At 40.3% G+C, this 13,836-nt stretch overlaps 1 protein-coding gene across 8 annotated transcripts in view; it reads left to right on the forward strand.

The window, feature by feature from the left end:
• JADE1 (jade family PHD finger 1) overlaps positions 1 to 13,836 on the forward strand; it is a 100,703-nt gene that overhangs the window by 71,027 nt on the left and 15,840 nt on the right. For all 8 annotated transcript variants that reach the window (XM_084856025.1, XM_084856022.1, XM_084856021.1 and 5 more), the window contains 4 exons: positions 3,342 to 3,529; positions 6,193 to 6,404; positions 9,574 to 9,741; positions 11,075 to 11,191. In XM_084856025.1, coding sequence (XP_084712151.1) covers positions 3,342 to 3,529; positions 6,193 to 6,404; positions 9,574 to 9,741; positions 11,075 to 11,191 — 685 coding nt within the window. The remainder of the gene's footprint in view (positions 1 to 3,341; positions 3,530 to 6,192; positions 6,405 to 9,573; positions 9,742 to 11,074; positions 11,192 to 13,836) is intronic.

The following is a 13,836-nucleotide window of genomic DNA, read 5'->3' on the forward strand; positions in this document are numbered from 1 at the left end:
AGCAGCAAATCTACTCATGAGTCAGATACCTCACATGGGATGCACGCCACATGCCTGCTTATAACTGGATGTGCTGGCAGAAGGAAGACTGCTGTTTACCATTTGAAAAGCAGCTCTAGCCAGAGGTTTGTTGCAGCCCTGCAACAAACCTAGCCAGAGGTTTGTTGCAGCCCTGCATTGGGAGCAGATCCAGTTTTCTTGTGATGTCAGTTCAGATGTTCTGGCAGCTTTCTCTAACATGTTGGACTACAACTCCCATAGTCCCTGAGATCTCTGTAGTCCAACACATCTGGAGGGCGCCAGGTTGGGGAAGTCTGCATTATGGGTAAGTACATACACCTCTTTAATGAGGAATGTGCTTCTCCCACCCACCCCAATAAAAATTAAAATCTGGAAGTGGCACACTAATCAGTGACTCCAACCAGGATGCAGTGTAAACTGCATGACCAGTTCCATGGACATACCAGGTGGTCCAAAAGTAGGTATACAGTTGTTTACACTGTTGATGGGAGGGGAGAGAATGTGTGAGTAGAAGATGTGTGGGTGGAGTCAGAATGACAGTTGGGAAGAGTGAGTGACGGAGTGACAGTTAAATCAGTTAAGTGGAATACATTTCGAGTACTTACAAGATTAAACAGTGTTAAACAACTGTAAACGTAATAAACAATGTAATAAAATGCAAATAAACTATACTGTATACCTACTTTTGGTCCACTCTGTATATGCTAAAAAGATGCATGTTGACAATTGTGGCTGAAGCCTTGCAACCATGGGAAACAGATTAGACATCTGGTGATCATGAGGGCTGACCCACACTAAAATTAATTTTCAGACCCCCTGAGGTTCTCAGTCACTCTCTCTCATGCTCTTGCATATCTGGTCTCCATTTGTTTTTCTAAAAGTCCCAGTGCTACTTACACACAGCTTAACCAATTTCAACAACAAGAACGATAATGCTCTACAGAATTCAAAATTATCTAACATTCAACCAAATTGAGGTTATCTTAGAAAGTGCACACATTCATACAGATTTACCTTCCTTGTGCATTCATTTAAGATAGATAAATAGTCTTGGGGAACATAGCAGTCTGCCTTATACCAGGTCATCTAGCCCAGTATCGTCTGCTCTGACTAGCAGCAACTCTTGAGGCTTTCAGGCAAATGCTTTCCCCATCATCTGCTACCTAATCCTTTTGATTAGAGGTGCTGAGAATTGAATCTGGGACTTTCTGCATGCAAAGCGTATGCTCTAAAGCTGAGCACGGGTCCTTCCCCAAATCCACAGGCTGTATCGAGATTTTGACTCAGATTGGTGGGTTTGAAGCCCAGAGTGCTAGACACAATGGCATCTGGACATAAAAGAAGTGGGAAGCATACCCCACCTTAACCCAAAGCAAGCACTGCTGTGGGCTTGCCTTACTGCTGAATGTGAGGTTTCTTTGTGAAAAGTTCTAAGCAATTGTATAAAATGTGTCTGTCTGTAACCTCCATTCTTCATTCTCATTAGTATTGTCCCATGATTCTTCCATGTGATTGCAGCCTAAATTAACTAAATGCTGGTATCCAACTTTGAAGGGTAGTGCTATGTTATGAAGCAGATCTGTGATTGCACAATTAATGCTGAAAATGCTGTAGAGCCCGTATTCTAAATTTGATTTTGGACATATCCAAATCTTATAATTAGTGTAAATTTGATTTATTTAATTTAGATTCAGGCAGAAAGGAAGTGGTTTTTATAAACATTTTTAAAACATTAACCAAATTTGTATAACTAATCTGTCTTGGCTGTATTTATTTCCCATCCTCTTTTTGTATTTTACACTCATGTTTACATAATATTTTAGATAATGGAATTTTTTAGATAAGAAGTTTTTGCAGACTGGTTCCTCTTAGAATAAAATAACTACAGAAGATTTTCTAGATTACCAGGAACAGGGCTATTTTGTTTTCCTGCTCTCTGTTTTTAGAGCCAGTACTTTACCTCTGTGGAAATGAACTTTGAGGCTTGTGGGAAATTCGTTAAAGTCAAGATAAAATATATGGCCACCATCCAGTCCCACTACAGGCATACCATCCACAAACCAAGAATTCCCATAGGCTAAACACAATACACTTGTTCTCCAGAGTACAACATGCTGTTAGAGGACACTAGAGATCTATGAACACCTTTCATATTGTCATTTGACTTATCCCCCCCATCTGCTGGGATTTGCTCAGCATAAGAATAGGGAGAAAATATGCTCTATGGAGTTTATGGGAATCCTCAATGCACAGGCTCTGTGCTTGTGGTGGGACTGGATCATGCCTTAATTTTTATAGAGGGTCCTTAACATCTTCTGTCACTCTGTGCTGCATCATTGTTGAGAGTGGAAGATGGAGAATTCCTACTGTCTTTTGAGACGCAGAAATATCTATCTTGTACTGACCATTCACCAAAAGGAGAAGGGGAAGGCAGAGGATGAGATGGCTAGATAGTATCACCGATGCAATGAATATGAATTTGAACACACTCCAGGAGAGAGCGGAGGACAGGAAGGCCTGTCGTGCTATGGTCCATGGGGTCACGAAGAGTCGGACACAACTTAATGACTGAACAACAACAACTGACCATTCACACCCACTCCCCTCAGTGTATGGATTTCAGTCGAGTGCCAACTTTGTATTTTCTGGAACAATGGAATAACACGGATTACCAAATTACATCAACAGGCCCATGGATATAGGAACTGGTGTGCCATTTGAATGCTGTTCCCTCCGCCCCCCCCCTTTGTTCTGGTCCTCACCCCCCAACCTTGTTCTGGCATTGAGTTTTATGTTGTATGGTCCATTTTTTGTACATTATGTTAAATACTATCTTTTTCTGCGTATTTGCTACATTTTTGATATTACTTTGTCTTGCAGTGAACACAAGAATGATTATCAGTCTATAAATATGTTGATATATTATGATACCACATGAAGTTAATAATACTGTAGAAAAGTTGTGCAGATTACTTCTATAAATTAACTACACATTTTTGTGTTCTGTTTCCTGGGTATCTCTTTCTTATTGAGATATTACCATTTTAAATCTGTTGTAAGCTGCCTTGAGCATTTTTTCAAAATGCAAAGGCAGGATATAAATGTTTTCAATATATAAAATCAAATATATTTTTATTACTACAGCCACACATTATTCTGTTTTTACAAGATCATCAGATAATCTCTTTTCAGTTTTTTTTTTTTTTTTGCTGCCAGTAATTTGAAGCCTCTGGCAGTAATTGCATGGGAGGATTGAGGTTTTGCCACTTTCAGGAGGATTAAATCACAGTATAATTAACACCTGTTTACTACACTTTCAGGATTGTCTCTGAGACGAAAGCAGTCATATTTACGAGACCTCGGAAGTACATCCTTTCCTCAGGTTCTGAGCCCCCTGAGCTCGGGTATGTTGACATTCGAACGTTGGCGGAGAGTGTATGTCGCTATGACCTTAATTACATGGATGTGGCATGGTTAGAACTGGCCAATGAAGAATTCAGAGAAATGGGTGAGTGCAGCATCCAATTACAGCCAACTTTTGACTGAGCTGTGAGAGAAGTGACAGGGAGCAAGGCTGGGGTGATGGTAGCTCATCTGCCATTTTATATTGTGTCTGGTTAAGCTGTATTTTCTGGACAGAAGAGGAGTGGCAAAAGAAAAGTGCTCACAACCAAGTTGTGTATTTCTGTGTATGGAGGGGAGGGTTAATTATCCAACATGCATAAAAAATAAACACAAATGTGTTTGTGGAAGCATTTTACTGCCTCAAACCATTTTCCAATGTATCCTGGAGTGGTAAAATGCCCCACAATGTCTCTGTGGTGACAGAAGAAGTATGTTTTAAACTCAAAATATTAGAAAAGTATCATAAAAGTCAAAGTAAAACTTTAGGTAAAACTTCATTATTATTAAAAAGTAACATTTTTGGTCTTGTGTATTTCTCTAACCCCATAAGACATCTGACTCTGCTGAGGTAAATGTTTCCCCATGACATCTCGTTGTTTGTGCCAACCTACTGACACCCAGTGTACTTAAGCCTGCTTCCCTAGGCTAGTGCTCTTTGGAAAAATCCATGAGAACATTTTATGCCCCCAAAAACATTGCATTGTTTTGGGGACATAAAGACACCTAAATGGCAAAATCTTTGGGGGCTATTTTATGGGGGTTATTTTATGCCCACATCATGTTTTTCCCCAGAAAGAAAGGGCTAAGTGATAAGAGGCTGAAATTTGGGGACGCTATGCAGGTGACAGAAGACAACAGTGTTATTGGAGGACTATTTTGCAGATCTACTGTGTAAATTCTGCAATGCAAAGTGCACTTGGGGAACCTTTGTATATTCACTGATTTGACAAGGCTTTTAATGGGATGTGGGGATCTGAGGGAAAAGGAAAGCTTAGCACAAATGGAAACACTACTCCTAGGTTGTTAGGTGAGAAGATGACTGGCATCTTCCCAAAGCTTGAATTCGTAGGATTCATTTGAAGGACGGAAGAAAGGGCATCATGTCAGTAAAACCAATTTCAGCTTAACTTTAAATGTATTAATAGAATATTTGAAGTATTCAAAATTGTTTAGATACTGAAGAAGCTTCCAGACCCTTCAGGTTTCTCTAGAATCGGCAGAAATAATTTAACCACCCTTGTGAAGTTGTATTTATTTATTTATTTATTTATTTACCTTATTTATTTATTACATTTTTAGCCAGCCTCATAAAAAAAGTTACCTGGGAGGATTACATGATAATTTATATACTGCCCTTCATCCTACAGCCAATGTTATCACAACGCAACAAAATCAACAGATAAAACCATTGAAGCAAACTAAAAATTACAACACTTTAAAATGCTTGATTGAATCAAAACCTTTTCCCCTGGTGCCAAAAAGATAGTAAGGTATGTGCCAGGTGGGCCTCTTTGGAGAGGGCATTCTACAGTCTGGATGTTGCTGCCCCCAAAGCCCTCCTCTTAGTTAAATAGCATACCTCTGATGTAGGAGGGACCTGGAGGAGGGCCTCAGCAGAAGATCTTGTATGGGTAGATTATTGTGGGAGAAAGTGCTCCTTCATGTATTTCAGTCCCTAGCTGTTTAGAGCTTGTAAAGGTAAGAACTAGACCTTGAATTGGGCCTGGAAGTGAACAGATAGCCAATGCAGGTCTTTTAAAATTGGCATAATGTGCATAAACCTTGGTTGTAGCAATCGAAATTCTGTTAGCCTTGTTCTGCCCCATCTGAAGCTTCCGGGTTATCTTCAAAGGTAGCCCCACATTTAATGTGTTGCAGTAGTCCAACCTCTTGGCCCTACTATGATCTGAGATCTTAATGAAATAGGGCAGGATACAAATGTTTTAAATAAATAAAATAATAAATACTAACTGATGGCGACATAGTATTGGACTTCTGACAATGGTTTCACCCATTTTTTTTGTAATTGTTGCCATTTATTCTGAAGCAGCAATTCATTGTTAAAACCAAATAGTCATTCTAAAAGCAGCAGGAATCATTTTAAAAAGCTTTTATTAAGCAATTAAGAAGCCTTAAGGGGCAGCTGTGAAATGGCTGAGCTCAAATAAATTACCTAAAGTGCAGAGCAGTCTCTTACAAAATGAAGCTTAGAAAGGCTTCTTTCTTTCTTTCTTTCTTTCTTTCTTTCTTTCTTTCTTTCTTTCTTCCTTCCTTCCTTCCTTCCTTCCTTCCTTCCTCTATGAAGGTGTGCTGTTCTTTATAAGGAGAGGCTTATAAAGGTGTTTGTGATGTAGTAATTGTTGGTAAAATTGCCCCATGTGCAGTTGACTCTAGAGACTGAATATTTGGAAATAGAGCCTCTATATGAGAAATTTAATCATCCACTTGAAAAGGAAGGATAACATAAAGATTTTGAAATTTTGTTTTGATCCAATATGTATGTTTGATTATCACTGGCATTAAAAGTGAAGCATACTGTAATGATCTGCACTTTTCTGTGATGTTTGTGATTGGTAGCTAATAGCTCCCATCAACAAATTGCTGGAAAGTGTCTGCAAATAGAAATAGCCCACTTTTTCAATAATTTGCTGTTAGTAAAGAAATATGGCTACTTGGTGAAGATTGATATAAGAAACTATGTCCCTCGGTACCTTTGTGTCTTGATTATTAAAAACAAAAACAAGTGTCATTGGATTAATTTCTCAGGGATGCCTGAAGTGGATGAATATACCATGGAGAGAATCATGGAAGAATTTGAACAGCGATGCTATGACAACATGAATCATGCTATCGAGACCGAGGAAGGGCTTGGAATAGAGTATGACGAGGATGTTGTCTGCGATGTTTGCCAGTCTCCAGATGGTGAAGATGGCAATGAGATGGTGTTCTGTGACAAATGCAATATTTGCGTTCATCAGGTACAGCATCCAGATGCAACAATAATTAATATTGAGACTAGTTGGTATGGATCTCAGTGTGGTGAGAAGGCAATGGGATTTTTCAGACCATTGGCGTTTTTGAAGGTGTTTGGGAATCTTAGGTGAAAGACATATATGCATTAGAGGCAAAGGGGCAGGGATGAAGAGGAAAGAAATGAGAGATTTGTTTAAGTTGAGCACAGTATTAGTGTGGCTGACTATTGGAGGTTTCTCCCTGCTTCCTATAATTCTAAGCAACACTTGGAAAATGCCGACATGCCTTCAGATTTTAAAATTTTGTTTTAGTAATTAAAGGCTACAAACTTCCTATTCTGTGTTGAAGATGCAGGTCTTCTTTGTGGTCTCTGTGGCCCACACATATGGGTTCTGTACCTTGTTTGGAATGTTTTGGCAGGAGCACATTCCTCCCTCTCATTGCACACATTCAAAGGGAGTGGTTCCTGTTCTTCCCACTCAGTTCCTTCACAACTGCAGCAGCATTATTGTGAGGCATGTTCTCAGGTTTCTAAGAATGATAAAGCTGTCAATGGCTATCAATGGCTACTTGATGGCTCTATGCTACCTCTAGTATCAGAGGCAATATACCTATGTACACCAGTTGCTGAGGAACATGACTAGGAGGGTGCTATTGCACTTGTGTCCTACTTATGGGTTTCCCGCAGGCAGCTGGTTGGTCACTATATAAACAGAATGCTGGACAAGATGGACCCTGGTCTGATCCAGCATGGCTCTTAAGTTCTTCCATTTCTGACTGAGATTCTTCTTCTTTCTTGTTTATTCTTTCTTTCCGTTAGTGTTTCTTCTCTTTCAGTTTTGCATTTTTGTTTTGTTCACAGATGCCGCAGGGCATTTCTTTTGTGCCTAGGGGCTTATGGCCTCCAAGGCGCTTTTCCATAAATGCTCATACTGAAGGTAGTTAAATCTTAGCTTTGGTTTCTTGAATGCCAAACTGGCCTTTTGCAACTTTGTGCATATGAACATTTGACCTTTTGTGTTTGTTCCATCACTATCCATTGGGCTCCTGAATATTCCTGTTATTTGGTAAATCTACCAATTTAGCTGCTTCCTTTTCTTGTAGGCCTATGCAAAATGAGGTCTAGCTCTTGTCATGAGCAACATCTGCACCAAAATATATGCATCTCTATATGTGGGAAGGCTTCTGTATGTGGATCACACTTCCTGACATAATCTATAAATAAAATATATCCCTTAATTTTATAGCGTAGGCAAATTTTCTGCTTATGTACTATATAGAAAGTGCTTATGCTTCTCTGAAAAGATTGCAAGATTTCTTCCTCATTTAATTCTTATTCATTTGTCTTCCTCATTTTATTCCTTCTCATTTTTCAATTTAAACTGCTCAAAAGTGTTCCAGACCCACAGACAGATCATTAGATATTTTTAAATTGGCTATTACTTTTCTTTCTTCTTCATTTTCTTTTACAAGCCTTGCCAGCTTTCTCTCTGGTGTATATAGCCATACCCATAGAAAGCATGTTCATTATACGTGGAATGTGATGCACTTTCATTTATAATGTACACTACTGGAAGCGTACAAGGCATCACGGCATAGCAGCCTACCACAGAAATATGACACGGCTTGTGGTGCAGAAGAAAATTTAGATGGCTATTTTTAATACATCAGCATTTGTGGTTGGCTACTTCCTGTTGAGGGAGTAGTCTACCATGTGCTTCTGTTTATTCTCCAGTGTTGTAAGTGTATCCTTTCGTCAGTAATGTCTGATAAGCAAGGAAGGGGTATTTTTCTCCCTTGGGTGCTACAATGGATAAAGTCATATAAATGGGTTTACATGTCCAGTCTGACAGGCTGCCATTGAGTGCCACAGAAACATTGTTTGTGTTGCAAAATGACTTCAGAGTTTTATTTTATTTTATTTTTAAACTTATCTTCTTGATAAGCCAGCAGACATTCCTTGTGATTACATTGAACCGCACAAGGTTAAAAACAGAACTAACAGCAGCTTGACTCGAGGTTTCTCTACGGTCAGTGCATCTGCTACAAGAAGCAATGTTAGTGCCACAGCTGTGGTCACCCTTTCCTCCTTGGGGCAATAGTTGAGCCAGTACTCCAAGTGCTCTTGGCACACTGCCTCCCCCTTTTCTGTTTCACCTTCTCATCTTTCAGGTGGAGGTCGATATAAATATGTCATGCTCTTATTTTGGTTTCAGAGTCCTGGCTTAACTCCAGTTGAGATCATTATTAACCCAGGCAAGAGTCTGCCTTCCCCTTCCTGACACAGCTGGTTAAGATAGTCCTCTATACTTCCTGTTCCAGCTTTCTACATGGTGCAGTATTAGGCCTTGCTCATAACTCGGGGAAACTTAGATGCAAATGTAGCCATGCTGGCATGAACACTAAAACTAGTTTCTGCATGGTTGGGGATCTACAGGACTGTGGTAATGTCTGTAATTTACTTCACACATGGCTTGGCCAGATCTCATGGTGGCTCATGCCTGGGTGGGCTTTCTACATGGTCCAGCTGATTGCTTTGGGAAGCCAATTCCTGAAATACCACATCTGCATGGAGTCCCAACCACTTGGAAGCTGCTTTAGTGATAACCATACCACTGCATAACATTTGAATTCATAAAAGTGTACAGACACAATCCAAAAAAGGTGCATTGCTTGTTGGTTTTCCTGCTGCTGGAGAAATGAGCCACTACCCAGTCCTTTTTTTAAAAAAAGCATGCCTTCATTGGTTTGTTGGTGGTGAAAGTAGCAAGCTAAGCTCCAGCTGTGTGTGTTGCTCTGTGATGCTTTATAGGTATAGTTGCTGCTGCTGTACCCAGTGCAATGTTCTAGTGTAGCCATGCTTAGGACTGGGCTATTTGTGTTTTTACCAACTGGAATTAAGATAGTTAGCCGCAAGTTCCCTGGGTGGATTTTTTCTGTTCAGTCTCTCTCAGCCTCAATGCCCCATTTGTAATATGACCTACTTCACACATTTGTTGTGTGGCTGAGCAAGAAGATGATTGTAACAAAGTTCTGTACACAAAAAGTGCTATAGAAATATTAACAGTAAGCTCGTACAAATGAAGTGCCCCATTTATGATGATCTGTTAGTATTTTAATCATATTACTTTGCCCCCTTTTCTCTATTTCCCTTCTGTGACATTGTGACAACAGGCATGTTACGGCATCCTCAAAGTTCCAGAAGGCAGCTGGCTATGCCGAACCTGCGCTCTTGGTGTTCAGCCTAAGTGTTTGTTGTGTCCCAAGAAAGGCGGAGCCATGAAGCCAACTCGTAGCGGGACTAAGTGGGTCCACGTTAGCTGTGCCCTCTGGATTCCAGAGGTGGGTGTTCTGGACAAATGATTTATCTGGACGTGCTCAGAATGGAGGACACAGCTTTTTTTTTTTTTTAAATAAAGTGAGAAATGACAGTCACGGTGGTGGTATGGATAAACATGGCAGGCATTGTTCAGGATGATATCAGTGATGCCAGCTGGTTGGGGAGACTTGCCACAGCTCGTTGCCCTTGAAACAGGAGATTCCATGAGACAAAGAGTGGTAGTCTGCAACGTCATGGGGCCTGGAAGCTTCACGAGACTTTTCAGTAGTGTTGGTGGGGAGAATGTGTGAGATGGCAAGCTCCATATAAAGGCAGGGACATAGCTGGCCATGGAGGATTCTCCTGACACCCTGCTGGAGCAGGCAAGCATAGTTTGGGAAGAGGGGGAACACTGAGATTCAGGCTGATACCTTCATCTGAGGCCATGCTGGGAGGGACCTGCCGGCTATCTCTCTGCCCTTACAAGATACATGGAAGCAAGGAACGTAATGTCCATACAGCCATTGCCAGTAGGAAGCAGATAGAATATACAGGGGTGGAGAGAAGGTAGATCTCCAGATGTGTTTGACCTCAAATCCCAGAGAAGCCCTTGCCCATGCTGGGAGTTGAAATCTGAAATATCTGGAGATCTACTTTCTTCTCACTTCTGGAATACAGAAGGCAGCTTCTAGGCCTAAAACAAATATGATTTCCAGGAGGAAGATAATATTTCAGTGCATGCACACAGTACAGTTTCACCTTGCGGTGGGAATAAAAGAAGATAGAGAAAAGAGCACAAGTTCCAGTTTGGGTTTGGAATTCAGGAACTACTTTTGAGTTCAGGAGAGAATCTGTGTTGTGTAGTAGATAAAGTGTTAGATTTGGACTGAGGATACCTGGGTTTAAATTCCTGTTCACTTGTAACCCTGGTCCACTCACTATCTCATTGCCTAACCCCGGGGTGGACAGAAAGTAGATCTCCAGATGTTTTGGGCTTCAACCTGACCATTGGCCATGCTGGCAGGGGCTTCTGGGAGTTGAAGTAGCAAACATCTGGAGATCTACTTTCTGTTCACCTCTGGCCCAGCTGACTTTGCAAGGTTATTACGAGGACGAAATTGGGTATGTGACGGAATTGTGTATTCTGCTCTGAGCTCCTTAGAGGAAGGGCAGAATAAAAATGTGTGGTTTTTTGTCCTTAAAATAGTTTTGATACTAGATATATTTTGATAAACTGCTTGGCATTAGAACAGTTAGCTTGGTATTTTTCCATGTAGCAAATAACTCCAGAATAGTTGGGCTTTCCCATTGTTCACTATTTGATTTTTAAAAATGTATTTATCCATTGATCCTTAGGTGAGCATTGGCAGCCCAGAAAAGATGGAACCAATCACAAAGGTCTCCCATATTCCTAGCAGCAGATGGGCCCTAGTGTGCAGTCTTTGCAATGAGAAGGTTGGGGCATCCATACAGGTAAATAACTTGGCCTACGTATTATGAATATATGTTTGCTAGAGAAATCTTGCAAATGATCTGTCACCAATGTTTTTCGTGAAGTTTTCATTTGTACGGCTGGTACTTTCATGAAATACAGTACAGAGTGCATATCAGGACCTCAGTTTAGGGTTTTAATCTCGAGGCCGCTTTGGGTTTGAATATACCAGGTCTGCTTTGGGTTTGAAGGCCATTTTCTGGACTCCTTGCTTGAAGCAAAAGCCCTGACTTTAAATGGTTAGCTGCACACATCATCTTGGTCTTTTGCTTCTCCAGATCTTTTCTTGAGATCTGTAGTGGTTTCAGAAATCTGTTTTGCTTGGATTGTCTGAAGGAAATAAAGTTTCAGAGCTTTTGGTATCATTTCTATCTCCTGCTCTGCTTCTTCTTTCTCTTTAAAGCTGTTTCTCTGTGCCGTGCCATGCCCTCTTTTCTCTTGGCTTCTTTGGCCTTCTCATGCCAAGATATCTGGTGTTTGTGGTGATGCTGTTTCTCAGTGTGCCTTTTATACACATCACTCCCATAAGCCAATTGTCTGTTTGATGTTAGTACCTTTTGTGTCTTTGAAATTGATTTGTCCATGTTTTCAGTTTGGATGCAAACAAAACAATATACTGTTCCTTTCTTTGGTCAAGTTAAGAGATCTGTGTGGCTTGGCCTGTGAGTTTTCAGCCAGGTCCAGACCTCATGTGAGACCATTACAAGCCATTTAACAGGCATTTGAGTAATAACTGGGGACATGATTTTAAAAAAAAATCTACTGTGATGAACTTCCCCAATATTAACTAAGAAGTACATGGCCATTCATGCAAGACTTGTACTGTTGGGTTTGTTTTTTTTTAGCCAGGCTTGTCTTCATGGTTCATTCAGGGCTAAGCATCAGCTACAAGATAGATTAGTGACAATAACCATCTCCCTTCTCCTTGAGGAGCTAATTGATTCCCAGAATTGTAGAGAGCAAGTGGTTAGGAGAGAGCCAGGTTGTGTGCTGTGTGCGAGCCACTTTCCACTTTGCATAATCAACCTCCAATCGGCTTGATTGAAGGTCGTTGCATGTTCTGTGAACCCGGACACTTTGGGTTAAACAACCCGAAGTTAACCTAAGAACTAATCTCTAATAAAAATGTTTAAAAATTATACATTAGGGGAAATAGCATACAAAAAAAGCATATACTAGGGGAAAGTGCTTGTAAAAATTATTGCACCACACTGGCTACTTGACCATGTCTTGTGGTCCACACATCCTTTTTGCACACTGTATTAAAGTTACGTGTGTGTGTCTGTGAGTACCCAGGTATAATTGTGTATTTCATGTTTGTTTAAACACTAAACCCGCCATCTTGCAAGGTGGAAGAATGCATGTATGGGAAGAAGAAAAAAAAATAGTCCTAGGACAAGAAGTGACAAACTGAAACAACTGCTTCAAGGAGTGCCAGTGCAGATATACCCTTAGAACATTCATGTGAACATGGCTCTGAAGAAGGGTTTTCTACACGTTGTGATGTTGTAGCTCTGCCAGAGAAATTAAGTTATCTGGTGTATATTGGTGTGATGATAGAGCTTTGTGAGCATTTATAAGACTCTCTTCATCTTCTAATTAGCCCTCCCAGCTTCCTAAGTAAAGGATGATTATTTTTTTTCCACTGTGACAGATTTATAGTAAAGAAAAGAAAAGACGGTTCATGTTAGCTCACTGTTCATTTAGCAGTTCTTTCATGTTTATGCATCAAATATTTATTAATGTAGAGGAATCGCTTTGCAGTGCTTGGATTTTAGAATGTTAATAAATATTTTATGCATAAACATGAAAGAACTGCTATCTGATCAGCGAGCTAACCTGGCTATATTCTATTTTGTTTTTCTTTTTGTCTTTTACTATAAAAGAAGTCATTGCTTAGACAGAGAGAAAATGCAGGCTTATAAGTGAGCAATGTTCCCCCCTCTCTTACGTAAGGGAAGTTGGGAATGTTTTCCAGTTACTTACCCATGGCTACCAAGAAGGCTGAAATTGGCTGTAGGATAAAGGCATGTGTTACCATTGGTGTGTGTTTAGTTCATGCTCCAGCCTCTGTTGCTCCTCTCTCTGGTCTGAATCGATTCTCCAGAGATTTGAAAGTGAATCCAGGCAGCTTTTCAAGTGCTTTGCCAGAGCTTTTGTTTACTACTCTCCTTCCAAGGGCAGTGTAAAACAAAAGCGTGGTATATCAATCATAGAAACGTAATTGGTGCCCAGTGCATTAATAAATAAATATGAAAAGTCCTTGCAGATCTTCCTTTGTTCTCTTGAGTTTTCCCTTATGTAGCAAGGAGAGAGCTCCATACCGTCCTTCTTGTGAAAGCGCTGGAAATGACTGTGCAGTGGTTTCATCCTGAATGTAGATAGTTGTGGGCATTTCCTGTTCTTCCTTATGAAAGTCCTGCAGAGTTGATAAGCTGAATTTGAACATACAGAGAAGATGTTTCTGTCACTTTGGAGAGGATGATGATGATAATTTAAAACCCACATACTTGAGGATAGATCTTAGTTCTGGTTTTCTGGTATTACTTGTGCATATTGGGATAGATCTAACAGTACCTTTTGCTGTTTTATCATCGAGGAAAGAGAATGTGGAAAGGATGGGTGC

This window comes from Heloderma suspectum, chromosome 5 (genome assembly GCF_057233095.1).
Source record: "Heloderma suspectum isolate Gila_16-S chromosome 5, 16-S_ref, whole genome shotgun sequence".
Taxonomy (NCBI): Eukaryota; Metazoa; Chordata; class Lepidosauria; order Squamata; family Helodermatidae; genus Heloderma; species Heloderma suspectum.